Below are 22,072 nucleotides of genomic sequence, written 5' to 3'. Positions count from 1 at the left end.
TACAAAAGCATTCAAGTCCTACCGTCATACGAACAGCAGCAAACAAGTTTACATTGTCCAAATGAAACTCAATGTGGTTTGTGTATACCAGCTACTGTTCAATGTTCAGAACAAGACTTGGAAAGTAAACATTGAACAGTAGCCCCTCCAAACATGTTCAACACAAGAAAGAAAGGCACTCCAGTTTCATACTTTCATGTAGCAATATACACACGAGACCCATCACACGGCAGTGGATGCTTCAGTTTCGGCGCCATGTTACAGCCCAAGAAACAAAAGGTTGAACACTAAGGCTGCCATTTTCTATAGGATTCTAACGCAGCAACAGCGTGTACACTAAGTCGGGCTAACTGTTACACTGCAGGATCCAGCTACTGAATCACAACTAATCCAATGCATCGCAGCATTTACCAACACCCCAGGGCAAAAGTGCTGACTGTACAGCTGTTCCTTGAATTTGTCCCGTCAGTCACCCAGGTCCACTCCGTAATGACGAGCAAGGCTTTTTATGGCTCCATTCTTCATCACAATTTCAAGCATTTCATAATTCTGCCAGTTGCCATCAAGTGCTTCCTGCTGCTGCTTCGCCAGCTCCTTCTCCTCGTCCAATAGATTCTGAGACGGTAGAGACAGCTCCATGTCAGTATTTTTTTCATGTTTAATTTTCAACTCAAGATCAAAGTAAACAGCATCAACCAGCCAATCAGTATTGTAGTTAGTGCAAACAAGTATATGCATAATTTTCATATAAGATACAGGTCTCCTGTCAAGGGAATTAACAAATACTTACTACCATGAAGGCATGAACTGATAATCTTCTCCTAAACGTCATATTTTTTAAGAATGGAGGGAATAGTTTATTGGACAAAGGTATTAAAAAATTAAGCACATCTTTTTGCTCACATATACTCAAGGTTGACAAACCATACATCACTTTGGAATGGATATTACTCCATAGGTCACAGTCACTAGGTCCCTAATTGTTCCATTCTAGTATAATAAATGAGAACACTAGGTCACACTCTTTCATGTTTAGCCCGAATGCTCAATGTTCTTAATACAATTTGCAGCAACTTGCCACCTTCCTATCACCGCAATAAACGTAATGCGGTAAGGCGGTTGAGGCGACAGCCATACTATTCACATATATGCATATACTGGACAGCAAAAATCAAAATAGGAGCATTGACAGCCCACAACCACAACATGCAGCCAACAAACAAGCTATAAAGCCAAATCCAAGTGACAGCCCATAAAGCATCCCTTCACATGCCCTAGTCTCCCGATGTCATCCCCAGCGCGTCACCTCCCAAGTCCCTGATACCACCAGCACGCAATGAAGCACAGCATGAGGGAGCAGAGATGAGCCCTGCCGCCTCAAGCTCCTCCGTGGTCAATCACTCCTTCCCCCTAGTCCTATCAAGATGGAGCACCTCCATCGACCCCTTACAGATTGTTGCCACCACAGTTGGAAGAGGGAGGGATACGCTGGCAACTGCACCGCATCCAGGAAGACGGAGAACAAGCTGTGCTGCATGCAGGTTCTGCTCATTCTATTCCCTTCTCTGTGCTCCCTCTTACCCTTTATCCTTCGCTCTTTTGGGTAGGCTTTGGGGATGACTCACCCCCAGCGAGTGCCTTGTTGTTAGGTGACAACTAGGCGTTGTTCAGTCTAACCATTGAAACAAGCAGCACAGCCAGTAAATCAATTTTTTTATGGTACACAAAGGTATCAACATAATATGCGTATTTTTGCAGGACTTAATGTACTAGCACAACAAAGCATGAAAGACTGCAGTCACAACTCACAAGCCAAGTAAATAATTTACCTTTATGAGAGCCATGTTCTCTGACTCTTGTCTCTTTGCAAGGATTTTCAGTTTCTTCATTGCTTCATACTCACCATCTCCTTGTTTTATCCAGCGGAAATCTTTCTTAAGACCAGGGCAAGGAGGGCGATCCCGGAACATCTCAGCCTTTGCATGGGTAGCTTTCACGGGCCTTGGCATTCCACCAATTATGAATGGGAAATCACCCATCAATTCAACAGCAGCCTTGGCCTGCATATGGTCATCCAATTCCACCAACGCGGCATAAGGGATATCATAGGGGATTGTGTAGTTCACAATGAATTCCACATTTACGACATTCGCACACTGGGCAAGAGCTGCTTTGATGACTTGGATCGTAACTTGAGGAGAAAGGTGCTCGACATATATGGTCCGCTTAACCTTCTCCTCAAAATCAGCATAGTTCTTGGGAGCCTGTTCTTTGGATGTTTCCATAGAAGAGCAACCTCTGCAGGAATAAGAATAAAGTTCAATGTTTACTGTGCATATAGTGTCACTGACATAGAAAATTTGTTTATCTCTTGATCAATAAGTATAAGGAAGCATCCTAGTTATCATGGGCGGACCTAGCATAGGCATGGGTGTACACATGTACACATGTAAGCCCAATAAATTTTGCAAACAAAATCAAAGTTAGTAGGTATACAGTACATGTATATATTGCAACTGGATCACATCCGAATGCAAATAGATTACATTAGGGTTTGGGGTGCTCTGTTTCACACAGCAGGGAAGTGGCGGAACCAGGATTTTAACATGGGGAAGTCCTAGCCGAATTTTACGACATTAAGTTTGGTATAGTATAATCCAATGTACAATATGATATACAAGTACAAAAAATTGCCAAGAAATTCGGTATATCCAAATGTCATTATTCATGCCTCAACTATCTGACAACAGTAGCAGAAAATGACATATCAGGCACCACTGAGACACATATATGCATGACAATTGAATAAATTTTGATCGAATCTCATGAATCTAGGTAAGCTGAGCTAGAGACTTGAAATCTGGACACAAAACTGATTCCAGGACGAAGTATAAGGCATGACATTGTAAGGATTCATAAAATTGGTAACATTGCCTCGGATTTGGATGAAACTAGAAGTTGAAGGAATTTGGAAGAGGCGAAATTCGAGCTCACCAGCGAATGATACGGGGGAGATGGAGTGGAGGGGGTCGGCGGAGGTGAGCAAGCCGAGGCGAGGCGATCGGAGACGGCGAATCGACCGGAGGCGGCTTGTCTGGGCCGAACCCTAGCTGCAGCGCCGCCAAGTGCCAGCTCGCAGCGGTGGCAGGGGCGCGGCCGAGGCGCACGCCCTCAGCAAGCGCGCGGCACGAGGCGCACGCCCGCAGCAAGCCAAGGGCGCCGTCGGAGGCTGGAGCAGGGAGCACGGCGCGGCGGGCGGCGCAGTCGGGCGTGAGGAGGGGGAACAGGCGCTGGCAAGTTAGTTGGCCTGGACTGTAGAGTGTTTGGGCCTTTTCTTCATTTCTTACTTTGGGCCGATGCCTTAGTAAAAAAAATATTTGGGCCAAATCAGGGTAATCCTAGGCCTACTACCGTCTTTTGGATCCGCCCCTCACCTGTTGTATCTAATATTGCCATATATTTTTTAAATTAAGTGGCCGCATTCGCGTAACTCTTTCTTTTGAAATCCATAGAAAAGGTGGGAATGCAGAAAACGAAAAAAATCATCCAGTTGGCAGTTCTGCAACAGTTTGTTGGACGCATGGACGGCTAATGCATTGTTGGGATCCATCCCGTCTAAGCTTTAGCCAACTAATTTGGCCAGCTAAAGTTTAGTTGGAGTTGTTTGGATCCTCTAGCTAATTGGTGTTTATTTACCATGTTGTTCTTACTTTTGTTGAGCCCAATGCCCCAATGCGGACACGGAAAAATAGAGAGGCAATTTCGTCTTTAAACATGTTTTAGCTAGGTTGCAACAGCTAAGGGGATTGTGTATATTTTGGCCTCCAGCTAAATTTAGCTAAGTTTTAGTTGCCCCGTTTGGATTCCTAGCATCTAACCGAATGGTGCAAGAAACGACCCTTCTCGCGTGTCCTTCTGTTTATTTTTCAAAACAGAAAAACAAAGAATTGTGCATGATGGCCAGTTGGCCACATAATCCTCCTCATTTCTCCCAATGCATACCAGGCCCTTAAAAAAAGTTTAATTTTGGACAAAACCCGGCCCCGATGAAGATCACAAAAATATCAAGCTGTTAGAGCACCAAACCTCGTCATGATATGCTTGGTAGCTCGCTGAGGATAGGCTCGAAGCATCTCCATGGATCCGAATGGATGCGTCATTCGTGTACAAGGTAGCCCGTTGCCCTCCATCGTCGTCGATGGAAGACAGCAGCACGATGGGCTCACCTCGTTTGGACTGCAGCCGCAGCCGCAGTTGCAGGCTTGCACGCAGCTCCACGTCACGCGCGTGCACGTACACGTCGGCTCCACGTCATCAGCTCGCCGCTCTATAAATTGGCCACTGGCCACGACGACCCAGAGTGAACTCACAAGTCACAAGTGAAGATAGCCAGCGAGGAAATAGCTCAAGGCTCAATCAAGTGTGTAGTGCCGGCTCTCACTCACTCGGCAGCCACAGAAAGAAAGAAAGCATGGTGCATCAGGCTCAGGGGCAGCTGGTGCAGGAGGTGGCCACCGGCGGCCTCCCGGCGCCGCCGAGCCGGTACGTGCTGAGGGAGAAGGACCGCCCGACCGGCGGTGGCGCGGCGCCGGAGCTGGGCTTCCCCACCGTCGACGTGCAGCGCCTGGCAGACCCCGGCGACGTCGAGGAGGCCGCCAAGCTTCAGGCGGCGCTCCAGTCCTGGGGGCTCTTCGCGGTACGTACGCATGGGACCATGTTGGCTTAGACTATGGAGGAAACCACGACTGTGAAACACGAGTTTGATCCATGGTGAGTGGAGATCCAAGAATGTTTTGTTCTCTTATTAAACTACTCCATCTGGTTCAAAATATAGATTTTTTTTATAATTTATGTTGGTTAAACATTTTTAACTTTGAACATAATACAATTATTTTATTATGATTGGTAATATAAGACACATGTTACTAGATTTCATCTTGAAAACAATGATTTTTATATATTAGTTTACATTATTGGAAGCACCATATTTTTATACAAATTATTGAGCAAAGTTTTACCTAATAGACCATATCAATGTCCTAGACGACCTACGGAGTATATGATGTACCAGAGGGAGCAGGTGATATTACTCAAACAATCTTAAAAATAGAATTCTTCGGATTAATGTTTCTGTTTTCTTTATTTTTCACGACCCTCACAAAATCTTCAAAGGTTATAAGATTTAACACCAATAATATAATCCACAACTATCGACCAAGGTTACAAGAATTATATTGACTGATTTTTCTTTACAAATACTTTCATAATACTCCCTTTGTCTCAAATTATAGATCGATTTGGATTTTTTAATTTATAAAGTGTGTTATGCACTTAGATATATTTTTGTCTAGATGCATAATAATATCTATGCCAAGTCAAAATGACATATAATTTGGAACGGAGTATTAATTAGCACAACTGCCAACAATTACGAATTTTAAAATTTGCACAAATGGGGAGAGTAGCATGCATGAGCTAATTTCAAGCTTTTAGGTGACCGGCATGGCATCCCGGAGGCGCTCCTCGACGGCATTCACGACGCTGGGCTGGAGTTCTTCCACTTGCCGTCGGAGGAGAAGCTGAACTACGCCAACCAGACCGACGGCGGCGAGTTCCAGAACGAAGGCTACGGCATCGACCGCGTGGACACCGACGAGCAGATCCTCGACTGGTGCGACCGGCTCTACCTCCATGTCCAGCCGGAGGAGGAGCGGCGGCTGCGTTTCTGGCCCACCCACCCGCCGTCTCTCCGGAAGCTCCTCCACGAGTACACGCTTTGGAGCGAGCAGGTTGCCAAGCAAGTGCTCAGGGCCATGGCGAGGACCCTGGGCTTCGACGAGGAGTTCTTCGCCGGCCGCCGCGTCGGCGACAAGGTGGCCTCGTACGCGCGCTTCACCTACTACCCTCCCTGCCCGCGGCCGGAGCTCGTGTACGGGCTGAAGCCCCACACCGACAACTCCGTGGTCACGACGCTCCTCCTGGACCGCGACGTCGGCCGGCTCCAGGTGCTCAAGGACGGTGGCCGGTGGGTGGACGTGCCCGTGCGGCTCCGCCGCGGCGAGCTGCTGGTGGTCGTCGGCGACGAGATGGAGATCATGAGCAACGCGGCGTTCCGGGCGCCGACGCACCGCGTGGTGGCGGGCGGCAGGGAGAGGATGTCGCTGGTGATCTTCTACCAGCCAGAGCCGAACCGGGACCTGGAGCCCGCCGAGGAGCTCGTCGGCGAGGGCCGGCCGGCGCAGTACAGGAGGCTCAACGTCAAGACCTTCGGCGACGGGTTCTGGGACGCGTTCGCGCGCGGCGAGCCTACAATCGACTTCCTCAACGCCAGGGTCGACAAGGAGGCGGCGGCCGTCTCCGGCGCCTGAAGTTGAAGCCCTGATGTCTGGTCGCATGGATCCCTGCAGACGCGCCCGGTAAACTGGAACTAGCCCGAATAATGTCTACATGTAAAGTTGTAAACTAGGTGTCGAGTCCTCTTGCAAACTAAAGCTGCTTTGTTAGTGTGGTTTTGTGTTAGTGTGATGCATGGAACTCATATGAAACGAAGTTCAGCTTGGCGCTGAGTGCTGACAGGTTGTGCTAGCTGCAATGTACTGAATTTGCTGTCATTTTCGCATTTGATCCTCTCGAATTTTACTCCAGCGCTGCGGCGGAAATCTTCATTTGCCTTTTCAATCCATGTACTCACAACTTACAAGCCGCATATTGAACTGCCGACAAAAAGCCCTCACGACCCCAAGAGAATATCTCTGTCTTCCAGTTGAAATCTTGGAATGCATCGTACCCGTATCTACCGTACCGATCACAATCACAGCAGATCGTGGCAAATCGCATCTCCTTAACAAAATGAAGCCCTGACATTGACAGGTACCAATGGATCGAGATATCCAAATCTTGCTTGACTAATTGTCACTCTCTGCCACTGAAGATGCGTCAGAATATATCGTTTAATCATGGCTGGTTCCAACAGCTGCCATCAGAGAGCTCCATTATCTTCATTCACATGGTGTGGGTGCCCTCCTGGACTGAGTTCCCAAAACAAATCTCCGGTCCTTTATAAAAAAAATATCCGGAACCACAAGGGCTGCAAGTTGCCGAACTTTGTCCTGAAATTGGATTTCGCTAAAGCATTTGACACTGTGAACTGGGGCGGTTTGATGGCAATCATGTCAGCCAGAGGCTTTGACGACAAATGGTGCACCAGGGTTCAACAGCTCCTCCAAACTTCACTGACTGCAGTCCTGGTCAATGGATGCCCAGGGCCATGGATTCCTTGTCGTTGTGGACTCCGGCAGGGTGATCCCATGTCTCCCTATCTGTTCCTCTTGGTTGCAGATGTTCTTCAGGCTTTGATCAAGAAGGATGGCCGGGTGCGCCACCCGGTCACGGATGGGGCGTGTCCAGTGCTCCAATATGCGGACGATACGCTAATCTTGCTCCGAGCTGAACTGGAAGATGTTGCAATTTTGCGGACTCTGCTTGATCAGTTCTCCAAAGCAACCGGCCTCCTCATCAACTTCACCAAAAGCACCGTGGTGCCAATGCATGTCGACGACACAGTCATATGCCAATGCATCCAGGTTCTGGGCTGCCGTCAAGAAGGGTTCCCGCAAACGTACCTTGGTCTCCCACTGTCCTGCTCCAAGCTTCGTCTCGCAGCATTTGACCCATACATCGCAAGGGCTGATCGGTACCTGGCCGGATGGCAATCCGCGCTGCTCAACCACATGGGCCGCGCTGTTTTGGTAAATTCCGTCCTCGACGGTCAGCTTATCTACTTGATGTGCGCCCTGCCACTTCCACCCGGCGCAATCGCACAGTTTGATCAAAGGAGGCGCGGTTTCCTGTGGGCAGGAGAAAAGGGAGCATCCGGCGCAAGCTGCCTGGTGGCGTGGGAGAAAGTGCAGCACAACAGAGAACGGGGAGGACTGGGAATCATAAACATGGGAGTGCAAAACTCATGCCTTCTGCTAAAACTGATACACCGGCTCCATCACCCACAAGGCTCATCGTGGGCAGCATGGGTTCGCCATCATGCGAACATCGCCACCCTCGACGGTGACCTTGTCGACACCCACTGGGACGCCCTGCGAGCGCTGCTCCCCCTATACCGAGCTATCACCACAGTGCAGATAGGCAACGGGACAGCATTCTGGTTTGACGTATGGTGCGGGGAGGATTGCTTGGCTGACAAATTCCCTGCCCTTTTGAGCCACTGCAAGCACACTGGCCAGACGGTTGCTGATGTCCGGGAACGCGGCCTCGAGCAATACCTGGTGCCGCATGGAGAGAAACGAAGCTGCCGTATGCAGTACATGGTGTAGTCTGTTTGTTACGGCAATGTAAACCATATGAAACTGCTGTAACTCTGCCGTTTTTTGGGCCAATGGAATGAAAATCAGGTGGGGATTCTCTCCCCTTCCGTAGCCATTCAAAAAGACAATTTGGAAACTCGAGAACTACCTGTTAAAAATCATATGCCTCGTTAGTAGCATGGATTTTGCTAAAAAATAATAATAGCATGGATGGTTAATGGATGTGGTTGTACCTGATTCAATAAGGATTGAGCCATAGGTTTGACGTTCTCTTTGTCATATTAATGTAATTATTTCTTTTAATGGTAGGCAACATTTCTTGTTGGCAGCAAGACGCTACACCGACTTTATTAATCGCAAGTTTTATATATCCAGTTTCATGTAGATATTTATAGACGTAGCTAGGGTGTGTGTATGCATGTGTGTGTATATATATTCATAAGGGCGAGTATGTGTTTGCGTGAGCCTTTGTCCTTACCTATGTCTGGAAGGGGAAAAACATATTCCTTGATATACCAGGACTCCATCTTCACACTGTGCTCGTGCAGATCTTAGCTTAAACAATGGATTTGGTAAGGGGTATCCCTCGATCGCGGGAAGATACGATGCGACCGTGACCAGGTCACAAAGTTTTGGACGCTGCTACTTGTCACGTGCTGATGCCGCGCGCCGAGCTCAACCGCGGCTATAAAATTAGCACTGTCCCTTGGCCTGTGAAGTAGACTCGCAAGTTAAGGCCAAGGAAACAAAAACCCCTAGCCGTGTGCCCGTGCATCAGGATCGAGCACCATGGTGCATCAGGCTCAGGGACAGATGGTGCAGGAGGTGGCCGCCGGCAGCCTCCCCGCGCCGCCGAGCCGGTACGTGCTGCGGGAGGCGGACCGCCCAACCGGCGGCGTCGCGGCGCCCGAGCTAGCCTTCCCCACCGTCGACGTGCAACGCCTGGCGGATCCCGGCGACGTCGAGGAGGCCGCCAAGCTTCGGTCGGCGCTCGAGTCCTGGGGCCTCTTCGCGGTACTTAATTTAGACAAGGCTTTTAGTACACGTGTCAGTTCACTATGGTTAGAGTACTGAAACTTTGTCGACCAGGTGACCGGCCACGGCATGCCGGAGTCGCTCCTGGACGGCCTCCGCGACGCCGGGCTGGAGTTCTTCCACCTGCCGCCGGAGGAGAAGCTGAAGCACGCCAACCGGACCGAAGCCGGCGAGTTCCAGCCGGAGGGGTACGGCATCGACCGCGTGGACACCGACGAGCAGGTCCTGGACTGGTGCGACCGGCTCTACCTCACGGTGCAGCCGGAGGAGGAGCGGCGGATGCAGTTCTGGCCCACCCGCCCACCGTCCCTCTCGAAGCTCCTCCACGAGTACACCCTGGGCAGCGAGAAGGTGGCCAGGCGCGTGCTCGCGGCCATGGCGAGGGCGCTGGGGTTCGACGAGGGGTTTTTCCTCGACCACGTCGGCGAGAACGTCGCCACGTACGCGCGGTTCACCTACTACCCGCCGTGCCCGCGGCCGGACCTCGTGTACGGGCTGAAGCCGCACACGGACAACTCCGTGGTCACCGTGCTCCTCCTCGACCGCGACGTCGGCGGGCTGCAGGTGCTCAGGGACGGCCGGTGGGTGGACGTCCCCGTGCTCCGCCGCGGCGAGCTGCTCGTCGTCGTCGGCGAGGAGATGGAGATCATGAGCAACGCGGTGTTCCGGGCGCCGACGCACCGCGTGGTGACGAGCGAGAGGGAGAGGATGACGCTGGTGCTGTTCTACCAGCCGGAGCCGAACAGGGACCTGGCGCCCGCCGAGGAGCTCGTCGGCGAGGACCGGCCGGCGATGTACAGGAAGCTCAGGGCCAAGGCCTTCGCCGACGGGTTCTGGGACGCCTTCGCGCTCGGCGAGCGCACCATCGACTTCCTCAAGATCAAGGTCGAGCAGGAGCAGCTGGAACTGAAGGCGGCTTCTTGAGCGCGTACGTGTCAGTGTCATTAACACCGTATCCACGTTGTACACTTCGTCTCCTGTCGTTCGCGTGTGAATCATCAGTATACGATAGTACGAGATGTGGCGCAGTTCTCTTCACGGAATAATCTTGATGGATGTGATGAAATAAAGCTGGAAGTGTTGTGTCTTTTCCCGGTGATTCAGCTTCAAGGAGAAATGGTGCCGGATGCTCCGCGCAGCGAGTTTGGCGACGACAACGTGTCGTCGTGATCGCCATGGACGAATACGGCCGCCGCCGTCGCCGTCTGGGGGCGGCGGGGTCGATCTCGCCGGCCGCGCCGGCAATCGATCGGGGGCGGGGACAGGAGTTTCAAGTTTGGCTCCATTGTTTGTCCCTTTCGGAACACGATCTTGATGATGGGCGCGTCGATAGGATCGATTTGGCTGGCAGCGACCTGATTGACGAGGGGAGGACGGCCGGGATCTCTTTCGCGGACGGGCCAGTAGCCACTGAACCGCGGGGGATCGGGGAATCTCTTCTCCCAGTGACTGGAGAATCGGTGCGGGCTCCCCTGGCTGCGCGGCGAGTTCGACAACGTGGCCACGTACGAATACGGCCGCCGCGGCGGCGGCGGCGGCCGCCGTCTGGTGCCGCGAGGTCGATAGCCGGCGGCGCCTGCAATCGATCCGGACACGGCAGCTGGCAGTGGCTGCAGGATTGGATGGCACTCCATTGCTTCTGACGCGGATGTAACGGAACTCGTCACATTGTCTGCGACTGAACACGATAAGCTCGAGTTGGTCAATCAGCCAGCAACGGATGATGGGTGTGCTGATAGGATTCGGCTGGCAGCGACACGATCCGGATCCGCCGCCCGCCCTTTTTTGGTCTAGGTCCAGCGACCGTATCTGTTTCTGTTCAGGAGCTAAGGCAACACCGGATGCGACGTGGCTGTAGCCGCAGCCCGCACGTAGGACGATAAGGAACGCGCGCACTCCGACGTCGTCTGTCCCATGCGATCGTCGTCGATCGGGTATTCGGTCGCCGTGGCGACAAGACATCCACCCCTTAGCTAGCTGCTCGATCGCAGCGTCAGCAGTCAGCACGAATGGAAAGAACAGGGGAGGAGGAACCTCGGCCGCCGCCGCCGCTTCTGCCGGTGCAGGAGCTCGCCGCCCGCCAGGGCGCCGCCGGGGACGACGACGTGCCGGCCCGGTACGTCGCGCGCGCAAACGACGCCGAGGCCACGGCGGCGGCGGCGGCGGCGCAGGTCCCCGTCGTCGACCTCGGCCGCCTGTGCCAGTCGGCGGGCGGCGAGAGCGCCGCCGACGAGGCCGCGGGGCTCCGGTCGGCGCTCCAGTCCTGGGGCCTCTTCCTGGTACGCGCACACGCGCGCAGCCTTAGCTTGCTAGTACAATTAGAACGAACACCATTCTGGAGCATGTGCGCAAACCCATGCGATCTTCGTCGTCTGTGTGTGATCCATGTCCAGGTCGCCAACCACGGCATCGAGGCGTCTCTCATGGACGCCGTGATGGAGGCGTCGAGGGAGTTCTTCCGGCAGCCGCTCGAGGAGAAGCAGAAGCACACCAACATGGTCGATGGCTTGCACTTCCAGCTCGAGGGGTACGGGAACGACCGGGTGGCGTCCGAGGACCAGGTCCTGGACTGGTGCGACCGCCTCTACCTCAAGGTGGAGCCTCAAGACGAGAGGAATCTTGCACTGTGGCCCGCGCGTCTCAGGTGATCTTCCGATGCTAGCTGCTGATGTCGTAAAAGTAAAACTCTTTTGAGCTTTAATTAGTTGGTATATCTAAAACTCACAAGCCACAAGTTAGGAACAGTAAATCATAATCTTCAATTTTTAAAATAGCTTTAATCGTAACCTTATCATGATATTGGCCGCGCCATGGTCGCCTTTCTATGCAGGGATGTTCTTCACGAGTTCACCGCAAAATGCACGACACTGAAGGATCGTCTCCTCCCAGAAATGGCGAAGCTGCTGGAGCTTGACGACGACTACTTCGGTAACCAGTTCGGTGACAAGGCTGATACCTATGCCAGATTCAGCTACTACCCTCCGTGCCCGAGGCCGGATCTCGTATTCGGCCTGAAGCCTCACTCCGACGCCAGCTTCATCTCGCTTCTCATGGTAGACAGCAGCGTTGGTGGACTTCAGGTTCTCAGAGATGGAGTCTGGTATGATGTGCCAACCAAACCTCACACCCTGCTCATCAACCTAGGAGACCAAATGGAGGTAATGAGCTATCAGCACGTGTTTAGCATAAACTCTTCATGATTGGAAAGGAGAAATTAAATAGTATGGTTTTATAATGTTTATAATGAATAGAAGATAGACGATTTTTGTATGATGTCCTCATTTCACCAAAATATGATTTTTCTGCACAGATAATGAGTAATGGGATCTTCAAGAGCCCAGTGCATAGGGTTGTGACGAATGCAAAGAAGGAGAGGTTATCAGTTGTTCTGTTTTATTCTGTAGATCCTGAAAGAGAAATCCAGCCCGTGGGTAGACTTATAGATGAGAACCATCCAGCACTTTACAAGAAGGTGAAGGTCAAAGAATATGTTGCTGGGCTCTATGACATTTCTCTCAAGGAAAAATGGTTATCGAGACTGCGAAGATATAGATATGATATATCTATGAAGTAACTTTGATATATCCAGCACTTTGGAGACTAGAGCAATGGAGGTCTTTGCCAAACATGAATGGAGGTTTAGCAACAGATTATGCTAAAGGCTTTGACTTTTTTTATATTCAGTATTTTGTTCTAGAGGAACTATATTTTTTGCTCTTGTTGCAAGTGCAGCTATTGTAATAAGGAACGGCTAAAGCATCTAACCATGTGGAGGCTGGAATTTTGTTTCCATTATCTAAAAATCTATGTAGTAAAAAGTAAATAAGGATTTGACTGAAACTTGCAATATGCCAAGAGTTGAATAAAGTGTTTTTTGTTGTTAAAAAATAAGGTGTGTTTAAATCGTTGTGGCTAGCTTGTCTTCTCATTAAGTGTTCTTTCTAAAATATCAAAGTGAAGTGTGTGGGAATTAGACAGAACATGAGCGCGCAAGGTGACATATACCAGTCATTTCTTTCACGCTTTGGTCTTGGCCTTCGACACATGCAGAATATCCTCAGTGGATAAGAGATTAGAGGATGTTTGGCAGCATTCCACTCTAGAAAAAATAGCTTCACTCCATCAACTTCACAAAACTTCCTGCCAAACACGTCTAACTCCACAAACTCCAAAATACGCTATTTGCACAGGATTCGGGTTAAAAGACAATTCAAAGATCTCATGATCACGTACAATAATCAATGTAAGATATACTATTCGGTTAGGTTAACAATACTTGGCATTATTGAGTTTTCACATGATTTTTTAGTTTGAGAGGCAATTTTGAACACTATTTTCTATTGAGATATTTATAAAATCTAACAAACTAATAAGATTATGAAATAATTGTTAAGGCAAATCTACACGTATAATTTATCTGTTTCTAAATTAATTTATCAATAGTCAAAGTTCCTAAAAGTTTAACTAGATAAGAGGTAGTATTAGCTCCTTATTTATAAACTTATACAAAATCAAATTGCAAACTACAAAAATGTTGCAAACTAAAAGACGGCAGTATTTTATACCTCCAAAATGATTTTCCACCTTGGAATTCGTAAATTTAATTAATAAATATGCTTTCAGAACGTATTAACATACTCCCTCCATTTCAAATTGTAGGTCGTTTGGCTTTTTTAATGCATAGTTTATGTCTAGATGCGTATAAATCTAGATGTCTAGATGCATATAAATCTTACCTATTATTAAAGTAAGCAACATTTCTACCTTAATTTTTTTGTTTGATCCAACTTAATTACATTGATAGTGGGTCCAACTTCAATTTTACACATCGCTTGATAACCGTTCATCCTAATTCCCTTCGGTTTCGCCTATCCTAGTGCGACTCTACGCCCTCCCTGCTCCGCAAAGCTAATTTAACATGTGCTCACCGCTTTCCTTCTCAGCGCTCGATCCGACCGACTGCCTCCCACGTGCGTGACCCCACGGTCTTTCCTCCGCAAAACCCAGCGACCTCATCCACCACTCGTTCATCTTATCTCTTTTAACACAGAAGCACACCCAACCGGCGAGCGGCGGCGCGTAGGCTGGCAGTGGCTTGGTCACGCGCGCGGGGAGCGAGGTTCCCCTCGCCCTTCCCTTTCGTCGCCAGGAAGCGACTCGGGCTCTGCCCGCTGTGCACTGCCGTGTGCAAGAAGGAAATGCTCGAGGGTGGCGCTAGGCGACGACACACTTCGGGTGGAGGAGATCTCTGGCAACGAATCTAGTGATGGAGGCACAGCGAAGGTTAGGCGCGGTGGCCGATCCGTTGGGAAGGAGTTTCTCCGACGACGGATATAGGTGGAGCTCTCCGATAGCGGTGGGAGAAGCTATACAACAGGTTTTCTTAATATTTGCTCTCTTTTTTTTTTCTAATTTTGCTTCCTGATATTTCTTTCCAAAAGTTAGGAATACAACTTTTTGCTCCTAACTTGTCCATAACTTCTATTTTCCTTCGAATTTGATTCCAAAGTTCTATCTATAACTTTTGATTTTCTGAATTATGTTCCTAACTTTTGCTCATAATTTATATTTCCTACAAATTTGGTTCCAAAGTCATATCTATAACTTTTGTTTTTTAATTATGTTCCTAACTTTTGCTTCTATTTTTTTTTCTGAATTTTTGTTTCTCAGATTTTTCAAAGAGTTGTTACCTACAAAAAATTTGTCTACAAATTTATTATACAAATTATGTGTGCATAATTTTTTTTAAAAAAGTTGTGTACATACTTTTACTATGTTTTTGTCCATATAATATTTTTTTTCTTATAAGGGCAAGTACATTGCTACACGTCAGCGGTCTCATAGGTCGTTTCATGCAGTGCCACATAGGATTTTTGATGATGTGGAGGAGAGAGAGCGAAGAGAGAGAAAGAGGTCGTTGCTTCGCGAAACAACCACCTCATGAGCTAAATTGTAGGACTACGAGACAACTTAACAACCATTGGACGAGTTATTGTTGCCATGCAACTCATAATATTTTATTTTTCTTATGCACAAATTAAGGAATTATATACCACTACCAGACAACTTATAAGATAACCCATTGTACAGGTTACCTGTTGAATCGTCTCAAAATTACGTGTCAATGCATAAGACCGCCTATTAGACGACACCAATGTACTTACCCTAAAGGTGCGGAGGGGGGACGGACGTGGGAGGCATGGGACGAGTGGTCCCGACATCCTGTCTGAAAGCGATGGCTGGGAACCCAGCCAGCGCGCGCTGATTAGTCCTCCCGTGCTCCCTGCCCGTTTCCTCTCTCCTCTATCCATGCATGGCGCACCCACCAAATCAAAGCTTAATTAGAACTCAAATAGAATAAAAAGGAAGACGGCATCGAGTGGAACAAGGTCAAATCTATTTAACGTATGGTAAAATCTCAATCCAATTTCACGCAGAACTCATCGACGGGAAGAAAATCAATATGCACATGGTGAAACGTTGCAGCCCAGCAGAATGAACGTCAAGGAAAAACAAGCTAGAACAGGGGAAATCACCACACCGAGCAAAAGAACGTCGGTGGCGCAGAGCTCGTCGGAGTGCCGGCGCACTTCGTGTCGACCTCAACAAGGCACTCAATCTGCCGGGCCGAGCTAATCCGGCGAAGAGGACGATGAGGTTGCGCCAAAGAGGCTTGGGCGGCGCTGCGGCGAGGACAACCGGGGAAGGCGGATTCAATGAACAGGAGGCCATGGCGGAGTTGTAGGCAAGCTAGAGCTCCGCCAGCTGCGCGAGGTCCTCCGGCGGGGCCCACTCCTCCGGCGAGCAAACTCCATCGATCCCACGAGCTTCTTCGACGAGGCGAGGCACTCCTACCGCCGTGCTCGCTAGGAGACGGCGATGTGGCTGGAAAAGGCGCCAATGCGAGTTTGAGGCACGGTCAAACGGGATAAACCCTGTTTGTTTGGGCTTTCAGCCAGCTTCTCACTCCTAGAAGCTGAAAGACCAAATAAATGATAAGCTTTCGAGCCTAACTTTTCGTGGACCAAAAGCTCTGAAAAGCATGTTACAATGGAAAGCTGGAAAGCTGAAAGTCCAAACAAACGATAAGCTTTTGAGCCTAGCTTTTCGTGGACCAAAAGCTCTGAAAAGCATGTTACAATGGAAAGCTGGAAAGGAGGGAAAAACGAACTTCTGGCGAGCTTCTGAGTTATTTACCCGTCTGCCATCGATAAAGTATATTTCTTTTTCGTCTTCCGCCTCCTCCTCCGCCCCAGCTTGCGTCGCCCGCCGCCCTCCACCCCTACTCGTCCTCGTCGGCCCTGTGCAAGATATGCTCGCCCGGCCCCTGCTCATCCTCGCCGGCCCCTGCTCATCCTCGTCGGCCCCTGCTCGTCCTCCCTCCGCCCCTGCTCATCCTCGTCAACCCCTGCTCGCCCGCCCCTGCTCGTCGGCCCCTGCTCACCCGGCCCCTGATCTCTTCCAGCCACCCTCCTCCTCAGAGAAGTTGGATTGCTAAACAAACTCTCAACTTTGAGAAAGCTAGCATTCCAGAACGAGAGGTCAAAAGTCAGCTTTTGGAAAGCAAAAGCTTAAACAGAGCCTAAAAATGACGAGGGAAGTAGATAAGGCACCAGTGGCAAAAAAACCAAGATGGTAGAAAAAATAGAAAAAAGCACCACCTGCAAAAAAATAGGACGGTAAAGGAAAATGAATGCACGGTGGTAAGAGTCTGTTTGGATCGATGGTTAAAAATTAACCTGTGATGATCAAAGATGGTTAAAGGTGGGCTAAAAATTAGCTAATTCGTGACTAAACTTTAGTCCATTAGCTCTCCAAACCTAGCTAATTTTTTGCAGCGGATGAGAAAAGACCAAATTACCCTCACTCTAAACAGCACCTGCATGACAAAGGGGTACATGTGTCTTTTCTCCGTACTCCAACTAAAAAATAGCCCACGCATCCAAACATGCTTGACTAATTTTACCCAGCTAAAATTTAGACATCTAAAATTTAAACGTGGTTAAACTTTAGTTTTAGCCTATCCAAACATATCTTGCGAGCGGGATGAATCAGAGGGTTAGAGAAGCAGTATGTGGCATGGTCAATGGGCCCAGTTGGATCTTAAGAAGATCTAATATAAGTGAGGAAGTCATGTAGTGGGAGTAAAATTATCAAATTGAAGGGTAAAAAAAATAAGGAGATAAACAACTAATGTAAAAATAAATCACCACCCAAATGTCACATTTTGAGAAACACGATAATTAGGTCTATAATGTGTTTAGTGAGGATCACGATAGGCCATGGCGCCCCCCTTTAATTTAAAAAGGATGTATTAGACATCAAGGCTAAATTGGAGTCAGAGTATGAAAGTTGTCCCCTTGTAATCTAAACTCTGCTAGGTGTTGGCCCCATTTAAATTTATAGTCAAGCTCCGCCACTGACCATGTCGAAAGGCTCAGAAGTCACAAATTGAGACAAAAAAATTCTTGTGTACAAATATAACGAAAGGAAGATATAGTTGATGCACAAATATTTCAATATTAAGATTATTTATCATACATTAACCAAAAAGTAAAATTAAATGATGCATTTCATATAATATTCCAAGAAATCATAAATATAAATGTTTCTATATACAATAAATATAAATACTCGAACAAAGTTTGCCAGTTCAAAAGAAGCGTGACATGAAATTCTCACCAATTGGAATTAGAGATTATAATAAGAGACAAGATTACACCCTATTGTAGACCTTAAATAAGTGTACGTTACGAGCCTGCACCCGTAGCAACCCATAACAATACACAGGCATATTTGCTAGTACGTATGAACGTAGAAAAACCAAATACGGAAAATACGGAGACAAATTAGCTGGGTGGCTTCGCTCTCGAGCTGTGTCGCGGTCCATCTCCCGTCTGGCCGTCTCCCTTTCGGGTTCCGTCCGTACCAATTGCCCGCACGACGGTTGGCGGCGGTGGTGGGAGAGAGACCGCCGCGAGGGCTGGCGATCACGCCCGCTGCCCGCGGCGGTTGGGGCCAGCGCCGGTGGCACATTTGGACGGCGGTCCTTGGCTGGTTTGCCCGTCGTGGCGACCAAATAGACCGGCGGCGCGCGCGGTGGAGGAATTCGATTGCAGCGGCTGGCGCTCGCGGCGACAGATCGGATGACGGCGGCGGTCAGGCATCAACACCGCTCGAGATTGGAGGCGGGGGACTGCGGCGGCGGCGGCGGCACGGTTCCGTAGCTGCGAGCAACTGATTCCGTCGCGCGCAACGGCAGGGTTGCGGTGAGACAAATGATTCGCGGTCGCGCGGAAACCTTCCCATCAGCAGGCTGCCTCGAGCCCTCGACGCCGCACAATGGAACGCAACGGGGGAAAAAGCAAGGCCTGAGCTAAAGCTTCGACCGTTTCCTTCGACATGTGTGTGCTAACTGCTAAGGTAAGATTCATTTACGTTGCCGTTGCATGTTGTTGTGATTATTTTTCCCCAACAACAATGTTGCTGTGATTTTTCTGAAATCCGACTGCAAAATCACTGTGAACGAGAGTACCCCAATTTTCCTGCGGAAGCGTAGCCTCATACAAGTAACATTCGGAGTGGTAAATCAAGTATCATCGGCATGACAGACAAATTCCCGAGTCATGCCATGCCTCAAGAATTCGAGACTCCATGGACGACTTGGTGTGTAGCACGACTGCACTAGTCATAGTTTTCAGGTAGTGGGATTAGGTTTTTGCATGGATTTGTGCAGGTGCTGATATGAAAGTTTGGGAATCAATATGAAGTGTCATATGCATATGTATGCTGATTAGCTTAGGCGATTAATTATAGGTAATAGCTTTTCTCTTACTGGAATTTCGATGAGTTCATTACCAGGCCATTACTCTTCCAAATAATTTGCATAATGCATCTCTTTTAATTGTACGTGATTTTTTATACGGATAATGAGCAATGGGATTTTAAAGACCTTGGTCGTAGGGCTGTTACAAATACTGAGTAACACAGGATATCAGTAGTCATGTTATACTGATGTACTCTAAACCTTGACGAAGAGATTGAGCCAGCACCTATGCTGATAGATGAGAAGCCGCCGGCACTGTACCAGGTGATAATTGAAGACTACTTTAATAGGGTCCCTGAACTTTTCTCTCGAGTAACAACAATCATCAACATGGTGAAGAAAAACCATGCCATCATGGGGTTAATTTAGTCTTTGAGGCAAACAAAAAAAGGGCTTCAATTTGTATGGGTTTGTTCTAACTGATGACGCGATCAGAAACATCTACCACTGCTTAGCCTAAAAGTTTGGTGATAGTGGATCCGTGGGCTAACCTATAAATATTGCCCATGCTGTCCAAGGTCTGATCTGGATCTTTGCATCAAGCCTCACTCTGATATAAAGAAGACGGAACTGAATCACAATGCCATCTTATATACTTTCTGTAACATCTAGAAGTAGAGGAAGAAATTTTGGTGGCAAAATGTCAGCAAGAAGGAACTGAGTAGTATCATCACATACTTGATGCAACTTCTAAAGGGACAGGATTCATCACCTGCAGATATGCTGAGAGGAAAAAAAAGAAGAAGAGATAGCTGAATGGAACTTCTGAAGGAGATGAACCGTAGACTAGACTGATAAGTCTTTGTAGTTTGTCCTGACATAGCTTGGAGAACATCTCATCACAATGACGGGTCTCAGCTTCCTTCTCTGAAGTTATTTCAGTTGTTTTCTTGCTGCTATCATACAGAGAAATTGTGGTTTAATTTTGCCATTCCATCAGGTGGCATTTCAGAATTCGTCATATCACTCTCATTGACATGTGGCTCAGGACAGATGAATAGGATGGTAAATCCTCAATATTTGTGTATACCAGTGGCCTGAAAATGGGGCTTGTGAATTCACATAATACGGGCATCAGACGATTGCTTCATTTGTGGTGCTAGATGTTGCCTCTCTTAGTCTTAGACGATTGCTTGTTATTCCTTGTCTACCCATTTGGTTGTTGACTATTCTAACATTCCTTTGATGATTCTGAAACAAGAACTATTCTATGATGATGACTGTGCTTGACCATGAGCAAGGAAAATAACTGGCCATGACTTCCAACTGCAAGTTTCAGGGCATTGACAGAATATAAGTATGATCAAAGAGCTTAGATCTCCCTATTCTCAACCAGCAAAAGGTAATAAGCAGAGAAGTATCTTAGAACACTAATGGCTGACGAGTCATGGAGGTTGCCAACGCCAGTGCAAGAACTGGCTGCAAGAGCAGTGGAACCACAGAACCAGTTTGTGCTTCGGGAGCAGGTTCGTCGTGGAACCCTGCTGCTCCCCACTGACATGCCGGAGCCTATCCCAATCATAGACCTCAGTAGGCTGCCAGCTGCCGACGAGTCTGCCAAGCTCCAGTCAGCGCTGCAGAACTGGGGACTCTTCGTGGTGAGCTCTTCAGTGCTTTATCTTTCCCTTTGCATCATGCAGTGTTTGCTCGGTCATGGCCTGCAACCAACAGTTGTCTACACTGTGCAGGCTACCAACCATGGGATCGAAGCATCTCTGATGGATGCTATGATGGGCGCATCACGAGATTTTTTCCACCAGCCGCTCGAAGAGAAGCAGAAATATAGTAACCTGATAGACGGCAAGCGCTTCCAGGTGAAGGGTATGGTAATGACTTGGTGGTGTCTCAAGATCAGATTCTGGACTGCATGATCGATTGCACCTCAGGGTGGAACCAGAGGATGAGAGGAACCTTACTTATTGGCCCAAACACCCTGAATCTTTCAGGTTATCTATTCACTTTCCGGACATTTCTTCAAATGTTATGGTCTGCTGTATTATGCAGAAAAGAAAAAAAAATATATCACGTCTAAGTGTCCATGTGAAGAGTTTGATGCATAGTGAGCAATAGTAGTTCAAAAGAAATTGTAACAGCTGATGATATAGAGAGATAGCAAGTGAAAATAGTACTACCTCTCGAAGTTCAAAGCGCAGATGGGCCTCATTATGCGGCCGGGCCCAATGGTGCGCATCTCTAACGGTGCCCGAAACGAATCTCTGGTTGGGCCTGCCCAATTATTCGCATCGCTGGCCCATTCGCGGCGAATTTTTTTTATTTTTTTATTTTTATTTTACGATTTTGCAGTAATAAGCAGGCAATCCAAAAATTTGCAGAAATAGACCCATCCCGCCGGATCAAATGGTGGTAGGTAAAAAAAAAAGGGAGGTACCGCCGGTTCAAACGGCGGTTGGTTGATGTGGTAGCTGAGGGGTAGAAACGGCGGTAGCCGGACCCCTCCCACCATTCTGTTGGTGGTAATGGGTGGAGCCAGATATAGCCGGTTGAAAAACTGGCTATAAATTGAAGTATCTTTATTATTATTTTATTTTGGTGTAATTTTTTCTCAAAGTTAAAAAAAAATAAAGTTACATTGGAAGCACTAAATATTAGAATATGTTATTATTGGTTGCAATATGAAACTTCCTAATTTGAGAGAGATAGAGCGCTTCAAGGAAATAATTGAAATTGAATTAACTCCCGGCCATTAAATACATAGCTATTTCCAGCAAAACTACAACATATAAAAATGAAATTCGTGCACAACATATGAACACCAACGACTCTAGACTGAACAATTAGTTATAGATTGCAGTGGCATGTGTGGCACGGATGCTATCCTAAACATGTGTCGTTGCTAAACCTAACATTCCTTAGGTAATTGAAATAGCCGGAG

General features: G+C 48.2%; 3 protein-coding genes and 1 pseudogene across 3 annotated transcripts; 3 read left to right on the top strand and 1 right to left on the bottom strand.

Moving 5' to 3' along the window:
* Positions 1-56: 56 nt before the first annotated feature.
* Positions 57-3,307, bottom strand: LOC101765537. The gene is made up of 3 exons (XM_004964650.4): positions 2,995-3,307; positions 1,830-2,298; positions 57-615 (listed from the first exon to the last, which is right to left on the bottom strand). The coding sequence occupies exons 2-3, from the start codon at positions 2,283-2,285 to the stop codon at positions 466-468; spliced, it is 606 nt and encodes a 201-aa protein (XP_004964707.1). The 5' UTR covers positions 2,286-2,298; positions 2,995-3,307; the 3' UTR covers positions 57-465.
* Positions 3,308-4,395: 1,088 nt separating this feature from the next.
* Positions 4,396-6,519, top strand: LOC101757839 (probable 2-oxoglutarate-dependent dioxygenase ANS). The gene is made up of 2 exons (XM_004966629.2): positions 4,396-4,696; positions 5,487-6,519. The coding sequence occupies exons 1-2, from the start codon at positions 4,472-4,474 to the stop codon at positions 6,366-6,368; spliced, it is 1,107 nt and encodes a 368-aa protein (XP_004966686.1). The 5' UTR covers positions 4,396-4,471; the 3' UTR covers positions 6,369-6,519.
* Positions 6,520-9,054: 2,535 nt separating this feature from the next.
* LOC101765136 (probable 2-oxoglutarate-dependent dioxygenase ANS) lies at positions 9,055-10,441 on the top strand. Its single transcript, XM_004964649.2, has 2 exons — positions 9,055-9,332; positions 9,408-10,441. Exons 1-2 carry the CDS (start codon positions 9,108-9,110, stop codon positions 10,275-10,277), a joined length of 1,095 nt encoding a protein of 364 aa, XP_004964706.1. The 5' UTR covers positions 9,055-9,107; the 3' UTR covers positions 10,278-10,441.
* An 847-nt stretch (positions 10,442-11,288) lies between these two features.
* Positions 11,289-13,182, top strand: LOC101757044 (annotated as a pseudogene).
* Positions 13,183-22,072: the final 8,890 nt, after the last annotated feature.

This window comes from Setaria italica, chromosome IV (assembly GCF_000263155.2).
Source record: "Setaria italica strain Yugu1 chromosome IV, Setaria_italica_v2.0, whole genome shotgun sequence".
Lineage (NCBI taxonomy): Eukaryota > Viridiplantae > Streptophyta > Magnoliopsida > Poales > Poaceae > Setaria > Setaria italica.
The sequence above is the reverse complement of the archived record's forward strand: the minus strand, read 5'-3'. Positions and strand labels throughout refer to the sequence as shown.

Excerpts from the sequence above, each read along its gene's own strand:
- LOC101765537 (XM_004964650.4), bottom strand. The coding sequence starts at position 2,285 with ATGGAAACATCCAAAGAACAGGCTCCCAAGAACTATGCTGATTTTGAG. Across the intron at positions 616-1,829 it reads AGAACATGGCTCTCATAAAG|AATCTATTGGACGAGGAGAA; the intron begins GTAAATTATTTA and ends CTACCGTCTCAG.
- LOC101757839 (XM_004966629.2), top strand. The coding sequence starts at position 4,472 with ATGGTGCATCAGGCTCAGGGGCAGCTGGTGCAGGAGGTGGCCACCGGC. Across the intron at positions 4,697-5,486 it reads AGTCCTGGGGGCTCTTCGCG|CTTTTAGGTGACCGGCATGG; the intron begins GTACGTACGCAT and ends GCTAATTTCAAG.
- LOC101765136 (XM_004964649.2), top strand. The coding sequence starts at position 9,108 with ATGGTGCATCAGGCTCAGGGACAGATGGTGCAGGAGGTGGCCGCCGGC. Across the intron at positions 9,333-9,407 it reads AGTCCTGGGGCCTCTTCGCG|GTGACCGGCCACGGCATGCC; the intron begins GTACTTAATTTA and ends TTTGTCGACCAG.